The 27,601-nt window shown below is 45.0% G+C and overlaps 1 protein-coding gene across 1 annotated transcript in view; it reads left to right on the forward strand.

Annotated features, from left to right (window-relative positions):
• LOC115088845 (cysteine-rich venom protein-like) overlaps positions 1 to 27,601 on the forward strand; it is an 80,775-nt gene that overhangs the window by 39,888 nt on the left and 13,286 nt on the right. The window contains exons 5-7 of the mRNA XM_029597030.1: positions 18,604 to 18,694; positions 21,006 to 21,151; positions 22,430 to 22,524. Coding sequence (XP_029452890.1) covers positions 18,604 to 18,694; positions 21,006 to 21,151; positions 22,430 to 22,524 — 332 coding nt within the window. The remainder of the gene's footprint in view (positions 1 to 18,603; positions 18,695 to 21,005; positions 21,152 to 22,429; positions 22,525 to 27,601) is intronic.

Consider the following 27,601-nt stretch of genomic DNA (forward strand, 5'->3'; position numbering starts at 1 on the left):
GACCAAACCCAACCCACTGGCAGCTCACAGTGAATGGTAAAAGCATCCTCTTACAAAAGATGATCCCAGCATTGCATACACAGTTTCTGGCAGTTTTTGTTTCTGGAGGACTATAACACTCCTGTGGGATAGAAGAGTGGTGGAGCTGATGCCCCTGTCTCTCTGAGCTGAGTTTTATGCCAGTTACCCAGTTTTAGCATAACATAGGTCTTACTCACAGTTTTCTGTTACCAGAAATTGTTCCCAAAAGGGGGGAAAAAAATCCTCTAAGTTGGTGCTGCATTTTCCTCCTATGGGTAAGGTGGAAAGCCCAGTCTGAGAGGGAGGTGGATGGAAAGAGGATTTTTTTTCATCACTTTTTGGGAGCTCATCCTGGAGCCTGTTTACTAGGGCATGGCAGTATTTCAGCAGGGAAAACTACTCGGGGCTTTCCTAAACTTTAGCACAGAGTACCGCCGCTTGATGAATCATGCAGTACTTTTCCAGATGTTGCTGCGGTCGAGAATGTCATGCGTTCCCAGCTGCAGCCACACTCAGTAGCCATCCTCCCATTCCAAGGCTGCCATTTTAAGAGTCAGCTGGCACCAGTTTGAAAAATGGCACCGGTGGGACAGAAACAATTGGGGTTCATTTCTGCCCCCACAAGACCACCAGCATTTCAAGTAGAGCTTTTGAGGTTGGGGGAGGGGGCAGACCTTCTTACCAGGGGAGGGGGCTAACAGCCCTAAACTTCAATTTTTTTTTTTTTACCGGGTGAAGGCATATGGTGGGGGGGGGGGGGGGGGGGGCGCCATGGTCCCACTAGATCCCCAGGAACCTTTTTTTTTTTTTACACAGGAATGGAGGGGGTTCTGGTGCTATGTGGCCCCTTTAAAGTCCAACCCCAGGAGCCTAGTATTCCGATGCACCTCTTGAGTTATAATTAACTTTCAGTGAATAACGCGACTTGTAAACTTTAACACAATCTGTGTTATTCAATTTGCACGGTAATGAGTTCCTTTGCATGCAGTGTAGTTCATTGGCATTCCTGCGTTGTACCGGGATTTGTGAGCCATACATTATTTCTGCACTATGAGTGTTTTCTTTACCGCACACTAACGTGCTAGTGCAGCTTAATAGGCCCCCAAGTTACCCCTTTCAGCTTCCTCCTGCAGACTTTTACCTCTCTAGCAGGCCGATACAGTAAGGACGCGGTAGAAAAAGTGCGGCAGTGCCGGGCGCCCGCTCGTTTGCCGCACGCACAGTTCGGATCACCTACCGCTCGATACAGTATTTAAATGGCATGCAAATGCAAGCCGCGTCCAAAGCGCGTCCAAGAAGCGTCCATGAAGCACAAACCATTTTACTGTATAGAGCACTATACAGCGCCTATACAGTATCCTGGGTGCGCTGGTACCTGTCATTAGCCGGCCTAAACTCTTGCCTGCCCAACCTAAAATCCAACGCACCAGGAAAGCCACGCTTCAGGATCGGGCAAACTTTCCCCCAGCCCCTGCTCACCTGCCCTGGCCGCGTCCATGGGTGTCGGTCTCCGGAGCAGCCCCAGTCCTCTCTCCCCTCCTCCCGGGGGCAGCCGGCGGCGAGAGCGAGAGCGGCTTCAGCAGCCCGGGGCGGATTGGGCGCTCCCCATTCGAGGCGGCGATGACCTCGGACGTCCAGCCGGGCGCTCAGGTCACGGTGTGCGTTCATGCACCTTTGCTGCCATGAGCGCATGCCGTGACCTCGGACGTCCAGCCGGGCGCTCAGGTCACGGCGTGTGCTCATTCACCATCGCCGGCGAGGGCTGCTGGAAGCCGCCTCGCATGGGGAGCGCCCGATCCGCCCCGGGCTGCTGAAGCCGCTCTCGCTCTCGCCGCCGGCTGCCCCCGGGAGGAGGGGAGAGAGGACTGGGGCTGCTCCGGAGACCGGCACCCATGGACGCGGCCAGGGCAGGTGAGCGGGGGCTGGGGGAAAGTTTGCCCGATCCTGGCTCCTCTAAAGGTCTTGTCCCGGGGGTGAGGGGGTCGTTTGCCCGTGAAATTTCGTCTCTCTGACGTGACGCTCCACACTAACGCAGGGGTAAGGGTAGGCGGTAAATTAACAGGTTAAACACGCGGCAAAACTGCAGGTTAAAAAGGCAATAATCGGGGCGCACGTTACTGTATGGGAGGGAATAGCTAATCCGATCGTTTACATCTCATATACATGCCGTGGGCGGAAAGGGTTACCCGTTGATTTAAAGAAGCGGTAAGGATGGGTTAAAAGGGATAGTTAATCGCGGGTTGGACTAACGCGGCCAAATTGTGAGTAGAAAGCGGGTTAGAAGCAGGGAAACCGCGGCCGCGCTTTACTGTATCGGCCTGTAGAGGTCTTTCACTAACACATAGAAAGGTTCTACCACGCTATTACTCTGAGTGTTAAAGAAATACCCACTCTGTTACAAGGCACGGAGCAGCGGATCACAATGTGCCACAAGGTTACACTAACATACATAGCAGATTAGGCAGAAGTGACCCTACGAGTTCATTATGTTCAGCAGGGTTTACCCTTGCAAAGACTTTCTTTTCATTAGATATTTTTCCTGTTACATGTTTAATGTACTTATTTTATGTATGTTCTCTTTTGTGGCTGATATGTTTATTTTATAATCCTGCATGTTGTGTGTGTGTGTATGGGGGTGGGGGTAAGGTGTGGGAAGGGACTCAGTGGCAGATGCTGCGTGCTGATCTGCAGAAGAGCTGGCTTTGATTCTGGAGTCAGGTTTTGGGGACCCTGGTCTTGGGGGCACGGCAGGGCAGGGGATCCCAGTCTTCCTGCAACAGTGTCATGCAATGGCAAAGCCTCAGGCTCCGTGTTTATTTATTTATTTATAATAATTTTCAAATAATTCATTACATAAATATCTTCCATTTCAAATACACCATTTGAAATTCATATTTCAATTTCTTCACTTCAACATGAAAAAGAAAACCTATTTAACAATATTCATGTTTCAAAAATATTTATGTTGAAATGGAAACATTCTTAAAAAGAAAAAAATTTTTGTAAATTTTCCATCAGGAGTATTAAATACAAACATCTGAGAATCAAAGTATAAGAAAAATAATTGGAGATTTTAAACCAGAAAATTTTTTTTTTTTTTTCAATTTTAAGGTACATTTCCCAGTATATATATTTTTTTTTTGCCTGACTCCTAGGCTACCACTGGGGAGGAGGTGATTGGTTCTCTGGCTACGATGAATTGAGTCAGATGTTCCACATGATTAAAGCAAAACGATTCATTACCTCTCTTAATTAAACATCTACATGGATATTTCAAAAGAAAAGAAAAACCTAAAGTAGTTACTCTGGGTTTTAATAATAGGAATTCTCTACGCTTACTATGAGTAGCTGGTGCTAGATCAGGGAAGATTTTAACATCTTGTCCCATATAAGCAAGAGGAAACTTTTGGAAGTAGTGTTTCATTAGCTTAGTAATATCACCAGTAGTGACAAAAGATACAATTAGAGTATTCCTGTCTAAAACCTGTAGGGTTGAATCTTCCAAAAAACCAGTTAGGTTATCTGGAACGGTTATTACTGGATCCGAGGATCTCTTTTTTTTACAAAGAAACATGTATTAATATTAGGCATTTCATTTTCTGTAAATCCTAATATCTCAGACAGGAATCTCTTTAAAGATGTAAGAATAGTTTCACCTAAAATTTTTGGAAAATTAATAATCCTGACATTTAAATGTCTAGCATTATTTTCTAAATATTCTACACGTTTAGAACATACAAGATAGTCACTAATCAACTTATTTTTCACTAATTTTACTTCTTCCATATTTTTCTCAATTACATCCACTCTAGTAGAAAGACCAGTAACTTGATTCTGTATAGTAGAAACTTGTTGTTGTAAATTAGAAGCTACGTTATCAAGTTTCCCTTCCAACCTGTTCACCGTAGCATTCAAGCCGCTCACCAAGTCCCAGATAGCAGCCAATGTTACAGTCTCTGGCCGTGTTGTTAATGGCCGTTCTTCCACGGGGATATCGAGTTGAGGAGGTCGAAGTTGTGGACCTACTAAGGGCACTGAGGGTTCCCCTATTTCAAGAGGATCCTCCTCAGTTCCTTTTACTCCCGATACCAAAACGGAGGTTACTCCCTCAGGTACAATCTTTTGCTCCACATCTTCAGTGGGCAGAGATTCAGTTCCTCCGCTTGTTCCGCGTTGGAAGGGAGACAAACGGTAGACAGGACTGAGAGATGCCTCTTCCTGGGAAGCTCCTTGCTCTCCTTGCAAGAGGCCTCCAATGGACTCCTCGGCATTATCTTTTTTTAACTGGGACATAAAGCGGTCTATCTCTAATTGCATTAGGGGAGGCAGGGGTTCTGAGGGAAACACCCTTACCTTACCTTTTCTCTTAGCAGGCATTTTTTCAACAAGCAACAAACAGATATGAGATAGACGCTTTAAATAGTACCTGTTTCCTTTGATCTCAGTGAAGGGGCTCAGACGCGGGGTTTCTTCCTCTTTCCGACTTAATCCGGACTAAGCCGGACAAAGCCATGCGCACCCCTTAGGTGCGCACGGCTTTGGTGACGCACCAGCGGCGAAGATGCGCCGCCGCCGCGGCGTTCTTATGGTTCACGGCTCCTCCCCCTCACAGCGGCAAGGGCGGGTAGTTGGTCCGGTCCCGGAAGAGGGACCCAGCGGTCTGGTCTCCGGCTCTCAGACGCCGCCGCGGCGTTCTTATGGCTCACGGCTCCTCCCCCTCACAGCGGCAAGGGCGGGTAGTTGGTCCGGTCCCGGAAGAGGGACCCAGCGGTCTGGTCTCCGGCTCTCAGATGCCGCCGCGGCGTTCTTATGGCTCACGGCTCCTCCCCCTCACAGCGGCAAGGGCGGGTAGTTGGTCCGGTCCCGGAAGAGGGACCCAGCGGTCTGGTCTCCGGCTCTCAGACGCCGCCGCGGCGTTCTTATGGTTCACGGCTCCTCCCCCTCACAGCGGCAAGGGCGGGTAGTTGGTCCGGTCCCGGAAGAGGGACCCAGCGGTCTGGTCTCCAGCTCTCAGACGCCGCCGCGGCGTTCTTATGGCTCACGGCTCCTCCCCCTCACAGCGGCAAGGGCGGGTAGTTGGTCCGGTCCCGGAAGAGGGACCCAGCGGTCTGGTCTCCGGCTCTCAGACGCCGCCGCGGCGTTCTTATGGCTCACGGCTCCTCCCCCTCACAGCGGCAAGAGCGGGTAGTTGGTCCAGTCCCGGAAGAGGGACCCAGCGGTCTGGTCTCCGGCTCTCAGACGCCGCCGCGGCGTTCTTATGGCTCACGGCTCCTCCCCCTCACAGCGGCAAGGGCGGGTAGTTGGTCCGGTCCCAGAAGAGGGACCCAGCGGTCTGGTCTCCGGCTCTCAGATCCCGCCGCGGCGTTCTTATGGCTCACGGCTCCTCCCCCTCACAGCGGCAAGGGCGGGTAGTTGGTCCGGTCCCGGAAGAGGGACCCAGCGGTCTGGTCTCCCCAGGCTCCATGTTTTACTCCTAAAACTACTCAGGCTTCTTTTCTTATCCCAGTTCCTGCTTCCCCTGTTTTATTGTAACTTTCTTGCTTCTCTCCACCTGTTAAATGTTAGGTTTTTTTTCACTCCCCTTGTTACTTGTAAACCGGCATGATGTGATTCTATCATGAATGCCGGTATAAAAAAAAGCTTTAAATAAATAAATAAATGTCAGCTGGGTTTCCAAAGAAGCAATGTTTTTATTGCTGGGTAGACTTGGGAGGAGATATAAAATAGGGAACCCTGCCTCCCCCCCAAAAAAAGTTCCAGGTGGTTGTGAATGAAGGCTTGTGACACTGTAGTGCACCAGTCGTCCGTTTCAAAGGAAATGGAAACTCAGAACTGCAGGAGGAACCTGTCCGGCCAAAAATAAATGCAATAAAATCCTGCACATGGTTACCACAAATGATTATACGGAGCAACATTTTCATGTTTCCCTGTATTTTCTAACCACAACTGAGCTCCAAAATTCTCTTCTGCCACAGGCATGCAGCTCTGTCAGTTTCCAGACAGCAAAGCGTTAACACAAAGAGAGAAACCTCCAAACATATCTATGCAATCATTCCTTCATGCTAGGCCCCTGCCTATCTGGCTGCAATCTTCAAGAAAATTTGTGACTTTCCACAGCATGGCTTGGTGTGATGACATAAAGAGGGTAAACTTTCTCTTAACGGGGCAAAAAGGAAACCAGTTAAACTGCATGTCATTAAATTGAGCAGCTGCAGTTCCTGCAAACAGGTAGATTGTCAGCCTCAAAGCTTTCCTAGTTTTTTTTAGATAGGAAAGCAATAAAAACAAATGGCGCATGGAGAATGTATGCTATCCCTGACTAATCTCCCTATAATTTCTGCCATTTCTGGAAGGATGCTGACATCTTGTGGCCATGAGGAAGACTTTCATTCTCTTTCCTGGATATAATTTTACCCTTGTAATGTTTATTTAGAGGTCCATATTCAGTAGGCCAGTTAGTGACTATCCCGCTGAATATACCAGCCTAAATTAATCAAGCTACCTCTAGCCAGATAACTAAAAATCTATCCAGCTGTTTGATATATCCAGACTTTTTCAGTTTTCCGGCCTTGTGTAGCCGGATAGCATGCTACCTAACTGGATCTCATTAAAAGATATTTGGCTAAGTAGTGCTGTCATCACCCATGAACATAAGGTATCAGCGGGTCAATTCCTTTCCTCCACACCCCAAAGCCTAATAGTAAGGCCCTGTCAGGCCGTGCTCTTCTAGCCCCTCCCTGTAAAATGACGTAGGAAGCAGCTGGCATTGTATGCTGACCGCTGACCCGATTTGATTCTCATTTAGAAATAGAATTGGGCTTCCTCCCTGCCTTTTCCCCACCCACCCACCTACAAGAAAACGTAATGGTGCCTGCCCTCCCCCCCTCCTCCTGCTCCTCTCCATCTCCTCCAATACCTTTGGGAGCGGGGTAGAGAGTTCCTCGCTCCTGGCTCGCATAAAAAAGGTATTGGAGGATGGGGGGCAGGTGCCACTATTCTTTCTTGTGGGTGGGGGGTAGGCAGCCCAATTATATTTCTAAGTGACCATACAATGCTGGCCCCTTCCTAAGTCGTTAAAAAGTTTGTGTGTATGTGTGTGTGTGTGGGGGGGGGGGGGGGCTAGAACAGCACAGTTTAACAGGGCCTTACTGTGAGGGGATTAACCCGCAGATTTATTTATTTATTTATTTATTTATTTATTTCAGATTTTTATATACCGGCATTCGAGACAGCAGTCACATCATGCTGGTTCACATAAAACAGGGGTGCATAGTAAACATAAACTATAACAATGGTGCGGAAAAGGCAGTTACATATAACAGGGTGAAAAGAACTTGGCGGAGAAGGAAGAGAAAGGACAGGTTATTAATTCACACAAGTAAACGATAGAAGATATGGTTCACCATGGTATATGTGGAGATAAGGGGTGGCGTGGAGGTGATAGTTCAATTGGCGTCCGGGAATGCTTGTATGAATATCCAGGTCTTTAGTCTTTTTTTGAAGGTTGAGATGCATGGTTCTATTCTGAGATTTGGGGGGATGGAGTTCCATAACGGTGGAATAGCTGTAGAGAACGCCCGGTCTCTTAGTGTGCTGTGTCTGGTAGATTTGGACGGTGGTACCTGTAGCGATCCCTTGTATGCATCTCTTGTCGGTCTTGACGAATTATGTAGTCGGAGCGGGATCTGTAGGTCAATGGGAGCCAGTAGGTGGATGTTTTTGTATGTGGTAAGAATGGCCTTGTATATTATTCTAAAGTGTATAGGTAGCCAATGGAGGCTCTTTAGGATGGGGGTTATGTGGTCCCTTCTCCTGGTATTTGTCAGTATTCGTGCAGCTGCATTTTGCACCATCTGAAGTGGTTTGATGTATGAAGCGGGAAGGCCAAGTAGGATGGTGTTACAATAGTCTAATTTTGAGAAAATGATTATGTTATAACATAACATAACATAACATAATTATGTTATAACATAAATGATTATGTTACCTTATGTTCTTGGGTGATGACCACGCTACACAGCTGAATATCTTCTAAAGTTATCCGGTTAACTAGCACACTGGGGCCAGTGTAATACAGTGCGCTCAACCGAGCCACTGTATAACCCGCAGTCAGATGCGGGTTGAATAGGCACTAATGAATCCCCTAATGCAATAAGGGGATTAGCGCCTATTCAATGTGCATCCAACACGGAGTCAATCTAATAGCGCTCATCACATGCAAATGCATTTGAAGGAGGCTATTAGGTATTCACTCCCGATGCAAAAAAAAAAAAAATGTGCCTCTGAGATGCACATTTAGCAATCAGCTATTAACGCCTGCCTGGATCAGGCGTTAATAACCGAGCGCATTTAAAACAAGTACAGAAAAGCAGAAAAAACTGCTTATCTGTACTTCCTCCTACTTAATAGAAGGAAAAACAGAAAGAAGTTTAAAAAAAAAACAAAAACACTTGACGGTCGGTGCAGGAAATGGATGCTCAACTGACAAGCGTCCATTTCCTGAACCCCCGGCGTTGATTTTCCTAACCAGCAGACGGCCGAGTTAGGGAAACCGATCAGGTTCTCGTTAGCAAGAAGGCGCTAGTGGCTGACTGTTCAGCGCCTGTTTTGTACGCACATTTATTGCATTGGCCCCATTATTTGGCCACACAAGGCTGGATAACTTGGAAGCAGGTCTAACATTATCCTGCTAACTTAGCCAGATATACCCAATATTCGCTTAGGTTAGCCAGATATCTTTGCCCCCCCTGAAAAGGCCCCAAAATGCCCCTTTTTATCTGGCTAAATTATAGCCGGATAACTACTTATCTACCTATAATTGAATTATCTGTCTAAATGACAGTCACAAAAATAAAAGTCAACAAATATAAACAAAAGAATATGGAGTAGATTTTATACATTTACGCGCGCGCATACTTTTGTTCGTGCACCATCTTATCTTATAAAATCCGGGGTCGGCGCACACTGCCTGTTCCCTCCGCCTCCCCTCACCTTCCCCTCTCTTCCCCTACCTAACCCACCCCCCCCCGGCCCTATCTAAACCCCCCCCTACCTTTGTTGGCAGATTTACGCCTGCTGAAAGCAGGTGTAATTCTGCGCCAGTGGGCTGCTGGCGCGCCATCACCCGACCCGGGGGCTGGTCCGGAGGCCTCTACCACACCCCCGGGCCGGCGCCATGCCCCCGGTCCCACCCCGAACCGCCCCCCGGACACGCCCCCTCCCGCCCCTTTTACGAAGCCCCGGGACTTACGCGCATCCCGGGGCTATGAGCGCGCTGGCGGCCTATGCAAATAGGCGCGCTGGCGCGCGAGTGCCCTGCGCGCATAAATCCGTCCGGATTTACACCGCAGGGCTTTTAAAATCCGGCCCACTATCAGGTCGATACAGTAACGTTCAGTTAAAGATTCCCCGTCTGTAACGTGTTGGGAGCGCACAATACAGACGAGTAAGGCGGTCCAGCAATACAGTCTCCAGTTTCACGCGTCCTTAGCGCTTCCTAAAATAAACACATAACCCTTTCCGCACCCAGCATGTAAATGAACGAAAAAGCTGTATAATGAAGGAATTAGCTATTCCCCTCCGATACTATAACGGGCGCTGATATTATCTCCTCAGTAACCCGCTGTTCTGCCGCGGCCTTAACGTGCTAGTTTACCGCCTCCCCCTAGTAGGTGTTAGTGTAGTGTAGTGTAGTGTAAAAAATTGCTTACCTGCCCTGGTCCCCGGTCCAGCCGTCCGGTGTAGCCTCAGTCCGGTCTCCTGCAGCCCCGTCCGGTCCCCTCCTCCCGAAGCAAAAAAAAACAAAAAACCGAAAAAGTAGCAAGGCTCGGGCCTGCTACGGTAGTCCCTTCTCCCTTCCTCCCGATTTCGCGGGTAAGCAGCAGCAGCAGCGGGGGGGGGGGGGGGGGCAGCGGGATCCGGGGGCAGCAGCGGCAGCGGGGGGGCAGCGGGATCCGGGGGCAGCAGCGGCAGCGGGGGGGGGGGGGGGGGGGGGCAGCAAAGAAGCAAAAAAAGCGGCATCCGGGATCTGGGGGCAGCAGTGGAATTGATGCCCGTGCGATTTTGGCGCTCATGCCATGAGCGCCAAAATCGCACGGCCATTCATCCAGGCAGAGGGAGCCGACGGCGAACGACCTCCGGCTCCCTCTGCCTGGATGAACGCACGGCCCCCGCCGGAATGAATGCCCGTGCGATTTTGGCGCTCATGCCATGAGCGCCAAAATCGCACGGGCATTCATCCAGCCGGACATGCGCCCACCCATCCAGGCAGCGGCGGGAGCCGGACACGCGCCCACCCGCCCCCCGGGATCTGAAGCCATCAGCAGGATCGTAGCTCCCCCCGACGAAGACGAAGATGGCCGCCTGCACGGGGGAAAGCGTGCAATTGGCCGCTGAAGACGTGACGTCACATCCCGTGACGCCAAACGTCGTGACGTCACGTCTTCAGCGGCCAATTGCACGCTTTCCCGTGCAGGCGGCCATCTTCGTCTTCATCGGGAGGAGCTACGATCTTGTTCCTGATGGCTTCAGAAAAGTAAGTTACTTTTGCGACTTACTTTTGGGATCTTGACAGATCCCAAAAGTAAGTCGCTTTTGGAAAAAACCAAAATTGTCGCTTTTGGAAAAAAAAAAAAATTGCTTTTGGTTTTTTTTTTCTTCTCTGCCGCCGCTGCTGCCGCCTACCCGCCCGATCGAACACGCGCCTTTGGTTTTTTTTTTTTGCTTCGCCGCTGTGTCCCACCTCCTCCCGGAGCAAGGCTGCTTTCGCGCCCTGCTCCGGGAGGAGGAGAGACACAGCAAGAAGTAAGTCGCTTCGCCGCTTCCCTCCTCCCGGTGCCTGTCATTCCAAATGTCATTTGAAATGACATTTGAAATGACAGGTACCAGCGCACCCAGGATACTGTATAGGCGCTGTATTAAGCGCCTATACAGTAAAATGGGTTGCGCGGGCATAACCCTTCCCTATCGCTTCACAGCCGCGGCATGCATTTGCATGCAATTAGAGGAGAGTATCGGGGACTTAGTGAAGAGAACTATGCGTGCGGGGAGGAAGGGTGCGTCTGACACTGCCGCACTGTTTCTACCGCGGCCTTACTGTATCGACCTGTATATAAGGTAATACCTTTTAATAGACTCACTTAATACATTTCTTGACTAGCTTTCAAGAGTTAATATTTTCTTCTTCAGGTCAGTTTGTCCAATAAAAAAGTATCACCTGATATATATATTTTTTGTTTTTATTTGTTAACCTTTATTCAAGTGGATTAACACGGCAGCCAGACTGCTCTATTTAGTAGCCAGTAAATCTGATGGGATGTTTTTTTACATTCTCTCTCGTTTTCTTCTTTCTTTCCTCCCCTTCTCTGTAACATCGGAGGGAAGCAGATAATTGAGCAAGCATATTTATTAGTTTCATTATTTTTTAACCGATCCCATGATCTAATATTAATTTTGATACTCATCAGCTTTAGCTTTCAGTGACTTCTGCTTGGATCCTGGGAGAAATCATTGATCTCCTGACCTGAAAATATTTTACTACATTTTGCATTTTCTTTCTTTCCATGGTTCCATTTCTTTTTACCAATGTTTTTCCCCATATACCTCTTATCTCTTAATATATTCCTAAAATATACGGCCAGTCCTCGTCTGACTTTCTCTTAAGGGGATTTGAAGTTGGATACAAATGCATTCCAGTATGGTTGAAAGCAGTCCCTGTGGCAGTTTTAAACTGTATACTAGACTCGCTGAATTATTTACCTGTATGTAGCTGGTGCCTTTCATTGGTAGCTCAAGGCAAGTTTTATTCCGATGCAGCAGGTTAGGTAATGACCGCAGGCTCCTTTCCAGGGATTGGCCCTCGGCCTTAGTGGCGTGCGCCGTGCACTTCCATATGGAGGACTTGGGGTTTCATTCCCAGCCCAAGCCTCATCAAACCCGTCCCACCCCTCCACCCCATTCCTTCCAGGGCCAGGGGTGAGGAAGTCTTGGATGTAGGGCCTGCAATTGCAGGGCTTCAGATGGAGACCTGGTGAAGGGTCCTTGGCCAAGGACTTTCACTGCAATGACTCAGCTATGTGAATTTGGAAGGAGAATACAAAACAGGAGAAAAACTGGCAGATGAGAGTGAAGATGCATGGTGTGTCATCGCTCAACAGAAGCCAACAAATACTCAACCCCCATCCTTAAATCCCTTCAGACTATATTGTTAACCATCATTACCGTGACACCTACAAAGAATAGGAGAAAACTGATCGAAAAAAGGGTGGAGGCCAGAAATAATAATCAAGAAAGGAAGAAGAGTGCAATTAGTAACTCTAGTCTAAGTATCAGGGCTGGTGCTGGCTTTTTTGCTACCCTGTGTGAGCAATTATTGTGCTGCCCCCCCTCCCCCACACACACCACCACACTTCATTCAGTCTCTATCTCAGGCCTGCCAAAAAACGCCCAGCTCCTTCCAGCAACCTAAACTTTAAAAACTACCCCCAAGTCTTCACCCCCTCCCCCGGGACCCATTGCTGGTGCAAGAGTGTTAGATGCCCTAGGCAGATCTTATACCCTTGCACCCCTGCCTCCTGCTCTCTCCACGTACACATTTAAAAATTATGCATTTATAATATCATGTTTTACATGAAAAAGCATATTCAAAGGACAGTCTTCTGAGGTCATTAGTATTTGCATGCAATTCCTTGATGCCAACCAGAAATCCCTAAAAAAAAAAAAAGACACTTGGAACATTACAGTATTAGGACTACACCCGACCCTCAGAAAGCCATGAGTAAATTACAGTTAAAATATAATAAACCTCCCACACCAAAACAGCTCTAACTGCCAGCACTTAAAAAAGTAACAACCCTACACCAGGCCCTAAAACGCCAACGCACCTCCTTTTAGGAAAACAGAAGAAACCAAGTTGCTTTGGATATCTACACACTAGCAGAATACCCTTCCTCGATCATACATGCAGAACACAGGCAGACCCTCGCCAAATACAGGAAAAGAAACCATAAAGTACAAATAGAAACATGCAGGGAAAAACTGAATAGGAAAACCGCAACAAGTCAGACTCTATGCAGTGCAACAATGAAAAACAGAAACCATCACCAATGCTCAGATATTAAATAATAAAATCAAGAAATATAATAAATCCATTATATACATACTAATAAGAAATATTTCAAAACAGCTGGTGAATGGAAGATCCAATAATTAAAAATTCATAAACAATTTGTTTTAAATTTCTCAAACACCAATAAAATATTTCAAAACAGCAGACACAACAAACAGCATCCAAAAATTTAAACTAATAAGGATAAAATAATTCAAGCTCTCCATACCTGGAAACCTTTGATTTCTAGTGTAGAATAGTGCACTGCATATATCCTGCACATATGTAGTTATAGCACTATGAAGCACTGATCACTGAACTTGCCAGAGAATCATCCAGCACAGATGACATCATTCCTGGAAGGATGGAACTAAGTTTGTTATTCTAACTGATAAGAAGAGGCCTGTGGCCTATAAGTAAGAGCAAGCTAAAGTACACATGTTAAAACATATATTGATTGGCTATTAAAGGTAAAGGGTGTGGATTATGCAGATGACTGATAATAGCAGACCCCAGACCCTTTATAAGCTGATGCACATGTTAAGATCTCTGAGCAGATTTTAAACAGACCTTGTACACCTTTGCTTGTACTAAATTCTCTCTGTATTTTTCTGCTCCTAGAGGAATTATCCGCCTTCCTCTATATAATTACCTGTATTAATAAACCCCTTTCTTTATTACCGTCTGAAGCTGGTATTTATTCTGTAATTAGACACAGGGTTCGCCCCTCTTTTAACACTAGTCACTCTGAGATTGTCATGGATTAGTGAGAGAGGGATGCATAAACTTTCTCCTCTCTCTCTCTCTCAGATATATATCTATACATACATACATATGCTCTTTCCTTCTTACACGCACATGTTCCCTCTTACATCACATGCTCACATGCACATGCTTCCTCTTTCTCACACACATTCTCTCTCACATACATGCTCACAGATGCTCCCTCCTACATATACATGTTCATACACTCACACACGTTCCCTCTTACATACACATTCACACACACACACACACACACACACACACACACAAGATCCCTCTCTTTCTCACATATACATGCTCAGATACAAATACATGCTCATAAATGCACACACATGCTCAGACAAACACACAAAGACAACACCTTATGCTTCAATACCTCAAACTTTCCTGATATAAACTGAAGAATTTACTGCTCAGAAGGACTTACTACTATTTAGACCTCTTATTCCATCATCCCTAGAGCTTGCATCTGTCTCAGTGCTCTCTCTCTCTCTCACACACACACCCACCCATACACACACACACACACGCTTCCACTTTTACACACATGCCTCCTCTCACATGCACATGCTCTGACACCCACATATACTCCGCTTCTGCTCAGACACACACACACACACACACACACACACACACCCACACCCATACATGCTCAGACAGACATACACAGGTTTCCTCATGCTCATACATACACCAAGGCCTCTTCCAGGAGCCCTGGCCTTCAACGTCTGCCGTGGGGCAGGTTGGGAGCTGCCTCTTGCTTGTTTTACCCTTCTGGCCGCCTAGGAGGTTGGGAACTATGTGGTAGGATGTCTGCTCTCACTTGACCAATGAAAGATTGATGTGTGCTTATATATAAATGGGCTTTTGAGACACCTTTACCATAATCATGATGGAATATCTGTAGCCTCAACCTGCAATTTGTTGCATAATATCTGATCCAGCTCATTGACTGTCATCCCCTTCCAAATGATACCATGGCAAGGTTGTGATAAGAAGCACTTGTCAGCAATGTCACCTATTTGCACAGCATCATGGAGAACATGTTCCTCTATATTTTACTATCAAAATGCCTAATTTCTGTTGTGCTCAAAGAGAGAGTAGATGATAAAGTCCAGGACCTCATTCACATATGAGCTAAGTGATCCTTCTATTGTCACACAAAAATGATATTTATATTCCACTTTTTGCAGCACTTCAAAGTGGATCACATTCAGGTACCATAGGTATTTCCCTATCCCCAGAGGGCTTACAATCTAAGTTTGTACCTAAGGTAATGGAGGGTAAAGTGACTTGCTCAAGGTCACAAGGAGTGATAGCAGGACTTGAACCTTGGTCTTCTGGTTTGTAGCCCACTGCTCTAACCACTAGATTACTCCTCCATGCTGCACTATGATAGCTGTAACCCCATTTATCTTCCCATCCCCTTATTCCTACTCCCTTTAAAATTGTTTGATGTGTGCTATGCAGTGTAGAGGTAACACACAAACATAGGATTATAGAAGTATAGCAGGAAAAGAGTAGCTGGCCTGTCTGCTTAATTATTTCCATTGATATTGCTAAGGTCATTTTTCCAGCTGCCAGCCAGCTGCAGATTTCTCTCCTCATTCAGGACAGTTTTTGCCAGCTACCTCATTTGTAAGAAAAGAAACGCACCCGCTGACCACTCCAAAACCGACTATTGTAATTCCCTCCTCCTTGGTCTACCGAACAACGCCATCCAACCCATTCAAATATTACAAAACACAACAGCCCGGATTTTAACCAACTCACGTAGAAATGACCATATCACACCAGTATTAAAAGACTTACACTGGCTCCCAATTGCATCACGCATCCAATATAAGGCTCTCTCCCTTGTCCACAAGGCTTTATACAATCCTGAAATGAACTGGTTCAACGAATCCTTCCGCCTCCACCAATCCAACAGGCCCATCAGACACCAACATCTCGCCTCCATGCCTACACCCACCCCCAAACATTACAAACTTACCTCCACGAGAGCCCGAGCGCTCTCTACCCTTTGGAACACTATGCCTGTCGAACTACGACAAGAAGAATGCACAAAAACATTCAAACGGAAGCTGAAGACCTGGCTCTTTACCAAGGCATACACCTAATTTCCTCTCTTTCCCCTCTCATCCCCACCTACCCTCCTCCCCTTTCTTCACCCCCACCTTTAGGTACTTCCTCGCCCCTTTTCTGCTCAGCCGTCCTACATGCCCCTTATCTCTTAGCTCGCTTACTCCTTTAACCCCCCTCCACCCCTCCTTCCCTCTTATCCGCCTCCACCCCCTCCCCATCCCCTCCCCTCCCTCTTCCAACTCTACACAATTGTCCTTTTAGGACATTGCTATTTTTATGAATACTTTGTATATATTGATACTATATATATATATTTGTAAATTTTTGTAAATTTTGCTCATTACGTTTTGTTTGATTTTCTCCCGCCCTTATCTCCCCCCCTCATTTGTTCTTATGTTAACTCGTTATATCTGTTTGATGTAAATCGCATCCTCATTTGTTTATATGTTACTTCGTTATATCTGTTCGATGTAAAACGCCTTCCCAGGCGCCAATTTCAGTTACACTGTAAACCGATGTGATATCCCTGATGAACGTCGGTATATAAAAATTTTAAATAAATAAATAAATAAAATAAATTTAGAGGTCAATTGGGCATGGTAATGGGTTTGGGGGCTCAGTTGGTGGGTTGTGCTGTGTCTGGGGATGTGTTAGGAGTTGGGGCTAAAAGGATGGATAGGCTGAGTTAGAGGTGCATTAGGGAGTTAGGGACTAACAGGCCGATAAAGCTCCAACGGAAGGGTAAAAAAAGTAAAAAAGAAAAAGAAAAAAAATTTGAAGTCGACCGCCGGCTGTCGGGTCGAAAACCGGATGCATAATTTTGCTGGTGTCCAGTTTCCGAGCCTGTGGCTGTCAGCGGGCTCAAGAACCGACGCCGGCAAAATTGAGCGTCGGCTGTCAAACCCGTTGACAGCCGCTGCTCCGGGTCAAAAGGAGGCACTAGGGATGCGCTAGTGTCCCTAGCGCCTCCTTTTGCCCGTTTCTACTGCCAGCCCTAATTTAAATACTGCATCATGCGCACAGGCTAGTGGCCTGTGCGTGTCGGGAGAGGGACTTTACTGAATCGGCCTGTTAGTGGGCAGAGAATCTAGAGTAGTTGTGAAGCTCTCTCTGGTTGAGGATTCTGATGTGAGGGCTCCAGAATCAGGTTTCCTGGGTAAAGTGACCCTAGTCTTAGGCTCCCCTAACCAGAGATCTTAGATCGGAAGTAAACTATCTTTTTGGGCAGTAGTTAAAGAATCAGCACTAAGAGGTCTACTGTGAAAGCCTAGCTGGCTAGCTAAGTTAGCTGGGATAGTCAGTGGTATGGCTGTGCCAATAAATATACCTGAAATCGTTTAAAGTTAGCCAGATAAATTTATCTGGATAACTTTACACCTGCTATCAAGCAGGTCTAACTTATCCAGCTATCTTAGGCCTGGATTCACCACTCTATTGCAGAATGATGAATCCAGCGAAAATGGGGGGGGGGCGGACCTGAGAAGCCGGCAGCCTTCGCACCACCGCGGTGTTTTCGCTGCTGGTTTTCGCACCAAATAGCACCACCGTGAAAGGTGGTGATATTGGATGCGCTAATGGCGACAATAACGTTGCTTACCTTATCACCGCCCCGATGATGCTGCCAAGTCTGCCTCCTCACCACCCCGATTCCTCCCCTCGCCGCCCCGACTCCTCCCCTCGCTGCCCCGACTCCGCCCCCAGCATGCTATCGCACGTGATAAGCATTTGAAAATGACCCCCTTAATCGGATAAGTCTGAACATTGGCACTTATCTAACTACGGTAGCCAGATAAATATCACCCCCGTTTTATTGTAACTTTTTTCTTCCATGCACTTGTTTTACTTTTTAATGTATACTCTTATGTTATTAGTTATTTACGATATAATGTATTTCTCACCCCTTGTTTTATGTAAACCGACATGATACGAACTCCGTGAATGCCGGTATAGAAAAAATACAAATAAATAAATAAATAAAATCACCTACCTCTTAGCCGGCAAACTACTTAAGCCGGTTAAGCAGCTATCCAACTAAGTGGTGGGCACTCAGCACAACTGGAGATTTAATCGCTGCCACTTAGCCAGATAGATTACCAATTATCTGGCTTAATGGCGCTGAATATCGAGGCCAAAAATCTTAGCACACCTTTTTAGCCTCGTAATCAGAACCAGTGTCTGGGACTAGATTTTAATTTACCTCTTGCAGAGAGAAAATCCTAGTAAAACAGGATTCGGGTGAAGTTTTAAAGCAGCAGATTCTATATAGGCAAAATGGTGTAAATAGGAAAAAAAACAAACAAACCCTCACACATCAGAAATTAAAATGGCAGAGTAGATTAACCAGCAAGAGATTTACAAAGGTTGCAATCACTTAGCAGATTAAAGAGAACAATCAAGTCCCTCTGTTAGAGGCAGCAGACAGAGCAGTGTTTTGTTAAGGAAACCTTAAATATTTGTTTAAACCTGTGGATAAGATATAAATAACCAGTAAAATGACTTATCTGTTGAAATGGATACATGTATGAAAAATGCATTAAGATTATTTTTTGCAAACATTGAGCAATTAGAGCTTGAATATTTCACATTTTGAATTACCAGAGTAATTATAAATAATTATTTTCACAAAGGAATGGAACAATCAAGCAGCATCAAATGCTGAAAAGTGGATTAAGAAGTGCATTGTGTCCAACAGTCCTAGGGAGGAAAGGAAAACTGACAGTAAGTGAAATATTCTCTTAACTTTTCTTCAGATTGCTTTATCACTGACCATTCGAGGGCCGGGTTACGACCAAGCTTCTTACTTACCTTCTCTATATATAATTCTCAAAGGTCCATCTGTTCATCATGTATTGTTTGGGAACTCCTAGATAGAATTACGGCACGAAATTTGGAGGATCATTGGTTATAGCCTGAAAAAAATGTAAATCATGGAAGAGTGGTATGGAGTTGGGTCTAGGGGCAATTTTCCCTCTAGTATTTTCCCCATCGACAACAACAAATAAGAATTTGAAAATGCCACCAGATAGACCAATGAAAAAGAAAGTTCAGTCCAATTACAGCTGCCAGGAAAAGGAAAAGAAGACAGAGATCAAAGAATGTCGAAAGTGAAAGGAAAAGCAAAGAAATGCAGCTGACTGCAGAGCAATCAAAATCTCCGGGGAGGTTATATCGAAGCCAATTGGACTTCTCCTTAACTGTGACTCTGTATCCAGCCATTTCTGGAGTGAGTACCATGGCTTGCACTAGACCAGTGATAATGAACCTCAGTTATTGAAATGTGGATATCTGAATGTGATGAAATTAATTTTAACATCTCATGGTGCTCTGTCCAGGATCTGATGGCTTGAAGTGAAACAACAAGCCTTTGCTGGTGAGATATTTTCGGTCGCGCTATGTGTTGTGAAGAAAATTGAGCAGGATGTTTGGACTGAACTGGAGTGTGCCATGTGTTAGCTGAAGTGCACGAACATGTGTATTGCAATAGAACAAATGAGAGGAAGGTCACCCAGGACCTATCCCCCCCCCCCCCCACCAGACTTCAAGATCTAATGAAATTAGGGTGATACAGGTTATACCTACACATGCAAATAGGGACGGTAACTTTTAAACGCGTGCATGGGCGAACTTATACTGCGTGTGTGTGAACACACGGCCGGATACGAGGCAATTTTACATCCTCTGCGCACATTCGCATGCATGTAATAAAATAGCCCTGGTGCATGTACGTGTGTTCCTAATTTTAAGCTTGTATGCGCACAGCCAAGTAATATCAGGTTTTAACCGCGTGAGGGAATTTTACAGCAGGCGCACGTCCATGCCATGAACAGTTTCACCAGTTTGTCCACCAGTTTGCCCAGCGTAAAACTAGATCCTAACACCCCCCCCCCCCCCCCCAGTTCTTTAGCTTGCATGCCACCCAGTTAACCTAGACCCTTCAAACACTTCATAGATGCCTGGAAATAGTTTTATTAAGATTTACACCTCCTCCGTAGCAGAAGTAAATGTGTGCTCACCTATACCTGGGCACGCGTCCTGATGCGTAGGTACTTGCACGAAGATCTCTTGGCCCTGCTCCAAAATGCCCACGTGCTGCCCATATTCCGTCCCTTTTCTCCCAAAGCGAGATATTTGCGCATTGGGACTTGTGCACGCATGTGGGCGGTTTTAAAAATCGGGTGGACGCACACCTGCCCTACATGCCCGCCTAACCCCCTATTTTGGCATTCGCCCAGCTTTTAAAATTCACCTTAAAGATCTCAGAAGAGAAACAAATGGGTACAGAAGCACATAGAGTTGTCTCTGCAAACGAAGAGTGCAGAAGAGAAGTAAAACAAAGATATATAAGAGCATGAGACCCCCGTTACAACTGATTATTTGGTTTTCAGAAAAAGGTTAACAAACAGGAAGGTGGTATGCTCAGGAGAGGTTGTTAAGGCTTCTAGGCAGGGGTCTTCACTAGATTGGGGCTAGTATTTTATTATTTTAGTTGTGTTTAGGTTTTATTTCACCATTGCTTTATATTAATTGTTTTAACATAACTCACTTTGTGTACTAGCTTGTAGATACCCTGGAAGGGAGGAGTCCATTAGACAACTCCACCGCCTCCAAAAAACATGGTCAATGGCCACATACTAGAGCCAATGTGATAAGACCCACTTTGAAATTGGCACTATTTTTTTGCTCACATTTTTTTCAGCGCATGCGTCAAAAACAGGCAGGAGGAGTGTGCTAATGAGATATACACAGAAAGTCCGCACAGAAACAATTACATGATCCATTATGCGCGTGAAATCACATGCTCAATGCCCTATGTGGCAACGCGCGCGGAAAACCCGCTGGTGTGTGGCGACCCGCGATTGATGATTACTGGGGTGAAAGCCTTTCCCTTTCAGGACAGTTAAGTGATCTGGGAGTGGGACTGAAATTTGGACTCCTCCTCAAATCTGCCTCCTCTCAGGAGCATGGATAAAATCCTTAATATTTCACTGCATCATTCCTGTTTTCTGGTTCTCGTATTTTTCTGTTTTAGATTTTTTCTGTGGTGAAAATCTATTCTTCACAACATATCCTGCCCCCTGGTCAGACGTCATGGAAAGGTGGTTTAATGAGAGTTCTAATTTCATTTATGGAACTGGCGCTAAGGAAGAAGGTTTGCAGATTGAGGGTTATACTCAGGTATGAATCGTCATCACGGGATGCACAGACGTGAGCGCAGGTAGCAGTCTATGGGACCGGATTTACTAAGGCTTTTCTGGGTCTATGGGGAAAAATGCGTAGTAACTGAGGCCGATAAGTTTGTAAAAGGGAAAGCGCTTTATAAAGACGTCCGTTGCTGCAAAAATGCTTCATGATGTTCGGGAGCAATTTTAAGACTGTGCGGGGAAGAGTAAAGTCTGCAGGTATATTTTACCTTCAGGCTCTATGTCGATTTTCAAAGGGAAAAGCTCCCTTTGAAGATTGAATCAGAAAACGTGCCTGCACAATCTTGCATCTGCCACCTGTGCGGGCAGCTTTTCGGGCAAAATGTATGCAATTTCTTTTTCAAACTTAAAAGTATACATGTAAATTCTGATTTCATCCAATATTTGCCCCCAGACCTCTCTGTATGCGCACACGTTTACATGCATGAGGCTTTGCCACATAAATGCCTTTGAAAATTTATTTAGAAACTTTTATATACCGGTATTAGTGGGGACATCATACCGGTTTACATTTGAACAAAAGACTTGAAAGTACATATTAACAGGGTAAAAGAAAAAACATGGAGGGGGTTAACCAGAGGCAGTGTGGAAGCGAAAGATTAAAATAAATAAGAACAAAAAACATAACATAGCAATATAGTAATATAGTTAAATCCTTAACATAAGGAATATGCGATGACCATGAGGTGGTGCAAGGGTATTGAGGGGTATACTATTCTGGATAGGCTTGACCTCCAGTTACTTGCTGCTTAACCTCTCATACCAAAAGAATGCCATCACTGAATTTATATAGGCACATGTTTGTTTGTAAGCAAATGGTTACTCTGGCCAGCCCTCAAACCGCAAGCAAATAGATATATCACGAAACAAGCTGCTCCTGACAGATTGCTCTTGGAGTCCATTAATAACGATGTACAGACCCATTTCCAGCATACACTATCTGCTCTTTTGTTCACATATTTCTAAATTTTCTCTATATTCTAATCACCCAGACTATTGTTGATTTCATATATATATGATGTTATATTATCTGTTTTTTTAATGCATATTAGTTTATGTTTGTTATTTTCTTCCCTGCCCTGAACTTTGGAGGGCGCAGGTTAGAAATATTTTAAATAACTAAATAACGAGGCTGTTCATCACGTGTAATATATGCTGTGTATGAGATTCAGTGCAATATACTGTATCACTATCCTCAATCTCTCTTCCTGCCTCGCAGAATTTAATGTGCCTTTTCCTTATCTCCCTACAGGCGGTTTGGTACAATTCTCACCAGATTGGATGTGCGGCGTTTCGCTGTTTGAACAACACATATCAGTACTTCTACGCTTGTCACTACTGTCCTCCGTATGTATTCACTGTGGATTCTGTTTTAGCAAACAGTAAAGATATCTTCACATCACAATGTCCTGACAATTTGTAGGCCTGCTGCTAAGGAGGAGTCTTAAATGAGTAGCTGGCATTGCTTTGATTTGACTTGGTAAAAGATGAGAACCATATAGTACATGCTGTATACTGTGGTATTCAAAGTCATTCTCAACTGTCCTTTGTACATACTTTGTTGTTTTTCCACCTTGGTTTAAAGTTCAAACTTTCAGAATCTTTCCTGTAAAATCAGAGGGAATTCTGAGTTAAAAAAAAAAGAACTGGGGCTGACCTAACAACAAGAAGTTTTACCCAGAGCGAAAAGAGCCCAGGGGAGGTGAGAAGGAGAGGATCTGAGGGGAGAGCCGAGGGAGGAACACCATCCTCGCCTTCAACACCCCCTACACCCCAAGATCCCAGAGCCTGCTTCTTCCCCCTCTGCATCCCCCTCCCCCCCCATATCCCAGACCCTCCCTCACCTCACCTCCTCTTCTCCTTTCTCATCTCTCATCCTGATCTTCCCTCCTTCTTCTTTTCCACCCCATCTCCAATCCTCCCTCTCCTATCTTCCTTTTCTTTCCCCTCCCCCTCCCCCTCCTTCTCATCTCCCCATTCCTGATTCTCCTCTTTCTCTCCTCTGCCACATGGCTATCTGAAATTCCTCATCCATAAAACTCTCAAAAGAACTTGCCTCATTTACTAAGTAATGTTCCCATAGACACAGAATGGGAGAAAAGCCTTAATAAATTAGGCCCTTAATGAATTATTCAAACACAAAGCAAGGTTGAAAAACAACTTTATTTTTATGATGCAAAATTAACTTACATTATATAATATGCAAATAATTAAAAATCTATGCAAACATACAGCATAATTGCTACAGAATGTAAGAAACTTTGCCACAGAATTTTCTTTCTGCAGAATCCACCCCAAGCTGCCGCTGGAAATTGAGGGCTGTGACTAATGTTTATGCACTTGTACCTGGCAGAAAAGGTTTTGGGTTCTAAATATTGATCTGCATAGGCAATAACGCTGGAGGACAACTCTCACTGAAATTTCCTGCACATGAGTCTGCAACGCTTTCTCTGTAGGCTTCAAATCTGATCTATTGCTTTTTAACATGAACTCAAATCTATTTCAAACTTTCTGTGAAAGTTTAGTGAGGAACATTCTTTAAGTTACTTCTTTTGAAACAAGTGGACAAAGCCTAGACATTAGAAAAAACTAAATTCCAAAACATTGTAGGGATCCTTTTCGTCCTCTACTAGAATAAAGCTAGAAGAATATACAATTGTGTGGGGAGAGACTTAGTGCTAATATCGTGGGTTGAGCTCCCCCATGTGGAACCTGGTAAATGGTAGGTCCCAGTGGCTCCGCCTCTCTCAAGCAGGGTGCCATGGAACCCTGGGATTCCTCGAGAGGTCGCTAGAGGTTCCACGAGAGATCATGACTGAAAAAACAAACATTTTTTGAACTTTGCACGCTAGCCTGCCATTCAGAGGAAAGCAATCAACGTATTGCTGCAATTTTCAACTTCTTACATGCGTGGGCAAGGTTCTTCTTGTTTAACAAGTATAAAGAGTAAGGACAGAAATCACCTCATTTCAGCTGTAGAAGAAATCCGAGTGCGCTTATCTCATATTCGACACAGAATTAAGTATATGTGCAGCAACAAACAAGCACAGGTTCCATGTTAAAGAAGTACACTTCAGTCTTTATTATTAGTTTCAGAAGTAACACCTTTTCTGCATATATTGGCCTATAAAAGAGGCCAAGAGTTTTTACAATTTATGGAGGGGGACCTATACAAACAGAGGAGGCTGACAAGTTGCCAAAATAAAAAGATCTCCAGAAAAATCTCCTTCCTTACTCAAAGGAGCACAGACAATTAGTATTGGATTATTATTATCAGCAATTTACTGAGCACGCTATTGTACCATGAGCTGTAGATATAAGAATTTTTATGAAGGGGTTCCCTGAGACCCCAAAATGATTTCAAGGGTTCCTCCATGTTAAAAAAGTTGAGAGAGGCTGTTCTGGCTTATGACACCTTGGCACCATATTACCTTGTGGATTCCCCTTGAAAATTGTGATACATTACAGGAGGACTTTGCAAGACTGGAAGATTGGGCATCCAAATGGCAGATGAAATTTAATGTGGACAAGTGCAAGGTGTTGCACATTGGGAAAAATAAGCCCTTGCTGTAGTTACACGATGTTAGGTTCCATATTAGGAACTACCACCCAGGAAAAATATCTAGGCATCATAGTGGATAATACTTTAAAATCGTCAGCTCAGTGTGCTGCAGCAGTCAAAAAAGCAAACAGAATGTTAGGAATTATTAGGAAGGGAATGGTGAATAAAACGGAAAATGTCATAATGCCTCTGTATCGCTCCATGATGAGACCGCACCTTGAATACTGTGTACAATTCTGGTCACCGCATCTCAAAAAAGATATAGTTGCAATGGAGAAGGTACAGAGAAGGGCAACCAAAATGATAAAGGGGGTGGAACAGCTCCCCTATGAGGAAAGGCTGAAGAGGTTAGGGTTGTTCAGTTTGGAGAAGAGACGGCTGAGGGGGGATATGATAGAGGTCTTTAAGATCATGACAGGTCTTGAACGAGTAGGTGTGAATCGGTTATTTACACTTTCAGATAATAGAAAAACTAGGGGGAATTCCATGAAGTTAACAAGTAGCACATTTAAGACTAATCGGAGAAAATTCTTTTTCACTCAACGCACAATTAAGCTCTGGAATTTGTTGTCAGAGGATGTGATCAGTGCAGTTAGTGTAGCTGGGTTCAAAAAAGGTTTGGATAAGTTCTTGGAGTAGAATCCATTAACTGCTACTAATCAAGTTTACTTAGGGAATATCCATTGCTATTAATTGCATCAGTAGCATGGGATCTTCTTGGTGTTTGGGTAATTGCCAGGTTCTTGTGGCCTGGTTTGGCCTCTGTTGGAAACAGGATGCTGGACTTGATGGACCCTTGGTTGCCCCAGCATGGCAATTTCTTATGTTCTTACATATATATGTATAGGGTAGCTGAACAACTTTCAGACTGGAGATAATTCAGACAGGGTAACAAAGTGGATTAGAATCCAAAATGTCCGATCAAAAACTTTATTGAGACGTATTTCCTTCTAGCAAGCCCGACTCAGGCCGAGTTTCGCCCCCACATTGGGCCTGCCTCAGGGACTGTATATAGTCAATCTTAAGGATCAGTCTCGTATGCCAGATTATATCTTATGGTCTTTTCATGTATCACCATTGCTGCACGGAGACAGTCTGTGCAGCAGACTGTTTCTGATCGGACATTTTGGCTTCTAATCCACTTTGTTGCCCTCACGGCTTTTTTAGATAGCCTTCCTTGTTGTTTCTTTGACAATTCAGACAGAACTCCAGCCTGTCTTCTTAAAGATTCTAACTTTATTCTTTATAACAAACAGCAAACAAACAAACAAACAAACAAACATGTAGACTGCTTACGTCCAGCAGTGTACTCTTGCTATTACCTTATAACAGAGAGAGTTCAGGAGCTGGCTCCTCCTGGACACACAGGGCCTCCTGCTCCCAGCTGGACTCACCCTCTTCACCTGCTCAGCTAGGGTCCCTCCCATGGAGTTCTCTCTCTCTATCTCTCTCTGTAGGATTTAAGGTGGACTAGGCTAGATGTCTGGTCCCATACAGTTTAAAGGGGGTGTAGGGCCACCCCTTCTGTGCTGTTCTCTAATTTTTCTATTGAATAACTTATGCTCCGTGGAGATTTTTTGATTTGGATGACAGTTTCTTTCCACTATCTCAATCCATCTTAAAGACTTTAATTAATTTATTTAAATTGGAGTTCCCAGTGATTTGGGACTCGATTAAACTATTTTGATTTCCACCTTTCTATAAACTGGTAGAGGTAGATAGGGCTGAGATCACCAGGATCTAAGGAGAGGATGACTTCCATCCATCCTAAGGAGAGGATGAAGGAGACAGGGGAGAAAGGAGTTGAACTGGATCCCAGTCAGGCCCTGCACATATACAGAAGAAGAGGAGAAAAGGAGCTACATGTATCTTCATAATACTGAAACAGGAGAGAACGAGAAGGACTTGTGCCTTTCAGGTACAGTGAGGAAACTAAGGAGTTCCAAGGAGAAAACTGCAAGGAGGAGGTAGGAGATAAAATTGACGATGCAACATAAATTCAATTTTTGATATGTCAAACTACATTGGGAGGGAAACCACTAACTTGCCCTATATCCAATGGGAGGGAAGATATAAATCATTTTAAGAAGTGACAAATTACTGTAATATCAAGGACTTGTGAGAGACTATAAGAAGTCAATGGCTTAAAGAATCACATCAATTGGCTTTAAGTTACGGTGGTATGTGCAGAGTGTCAAGACAGCCTCTTTCCCTATGCTGGAGATCTCGGGGAACCCTTTCTGAGAGCTAGACACCATCTGAGGCACTTACCACTGGGTCCATCGAGGCGGTGGGGGGGGGGCATCAAGTTGTGGCGGTGTGCAGTGTGCTGGTGCACCTCTTCCCTATCTTCAGGATATCGGAGAGGAAAGAATGAAAAAATAATTGCATCCTTCTTTATATCCATTTTGACAATTGGCCCAGGGATTTATATAGGTCCAGAATTCCTAGATAGTATTGAGCCTTCATTTGATTGTTGCATGAATACATTTTATTTTTCTGGAGACAGCTAGAAGTCTGCCAGTCAGCTTGGGACCATTTAGTTTTGTCCCTAAGCAGGTTTGTCGATTGACGACTGAGCCTATAAGTGGGCCACCCTGCTAGGGAAGGTTAGTAACCCTTGGAGAGCACTGAGCACTTTAAACTTGCTGCACGTATACACTTTGTTTCCCCTGGTAGCAGTTGTAAGTTTGCCAGTTAACCTGGTGATCGATTAGTCTTGCCCCCATGTAGGATTGCCACTGTTACTGTATCTCGATGGCTACAATCGATTGAGCCTATGAACGGTCCCTTGGACAGCACTGAGTACTTTATGTTTGCTGCAGGAATGCACCTTATTTTGTTGGGCAGCAGTTGAAGTGT

The sequence above is a fragment of the Rhinatrema bivittatum genome, chromosome 3 (assembly GCF_901001135.1).
Source record: "Rhinatrema bivittatum chromosome 3, aRhiBiv1.1, whole genome shotgun sequence".
In the NCBI taxonomy this organism is placed as follows: Eukaryota; Metazoa; Chordata; class Amphibia; order Gymnophiona; family Rhinatrematidae; genus Rhinatrema; species Rhinatrema bivittatum.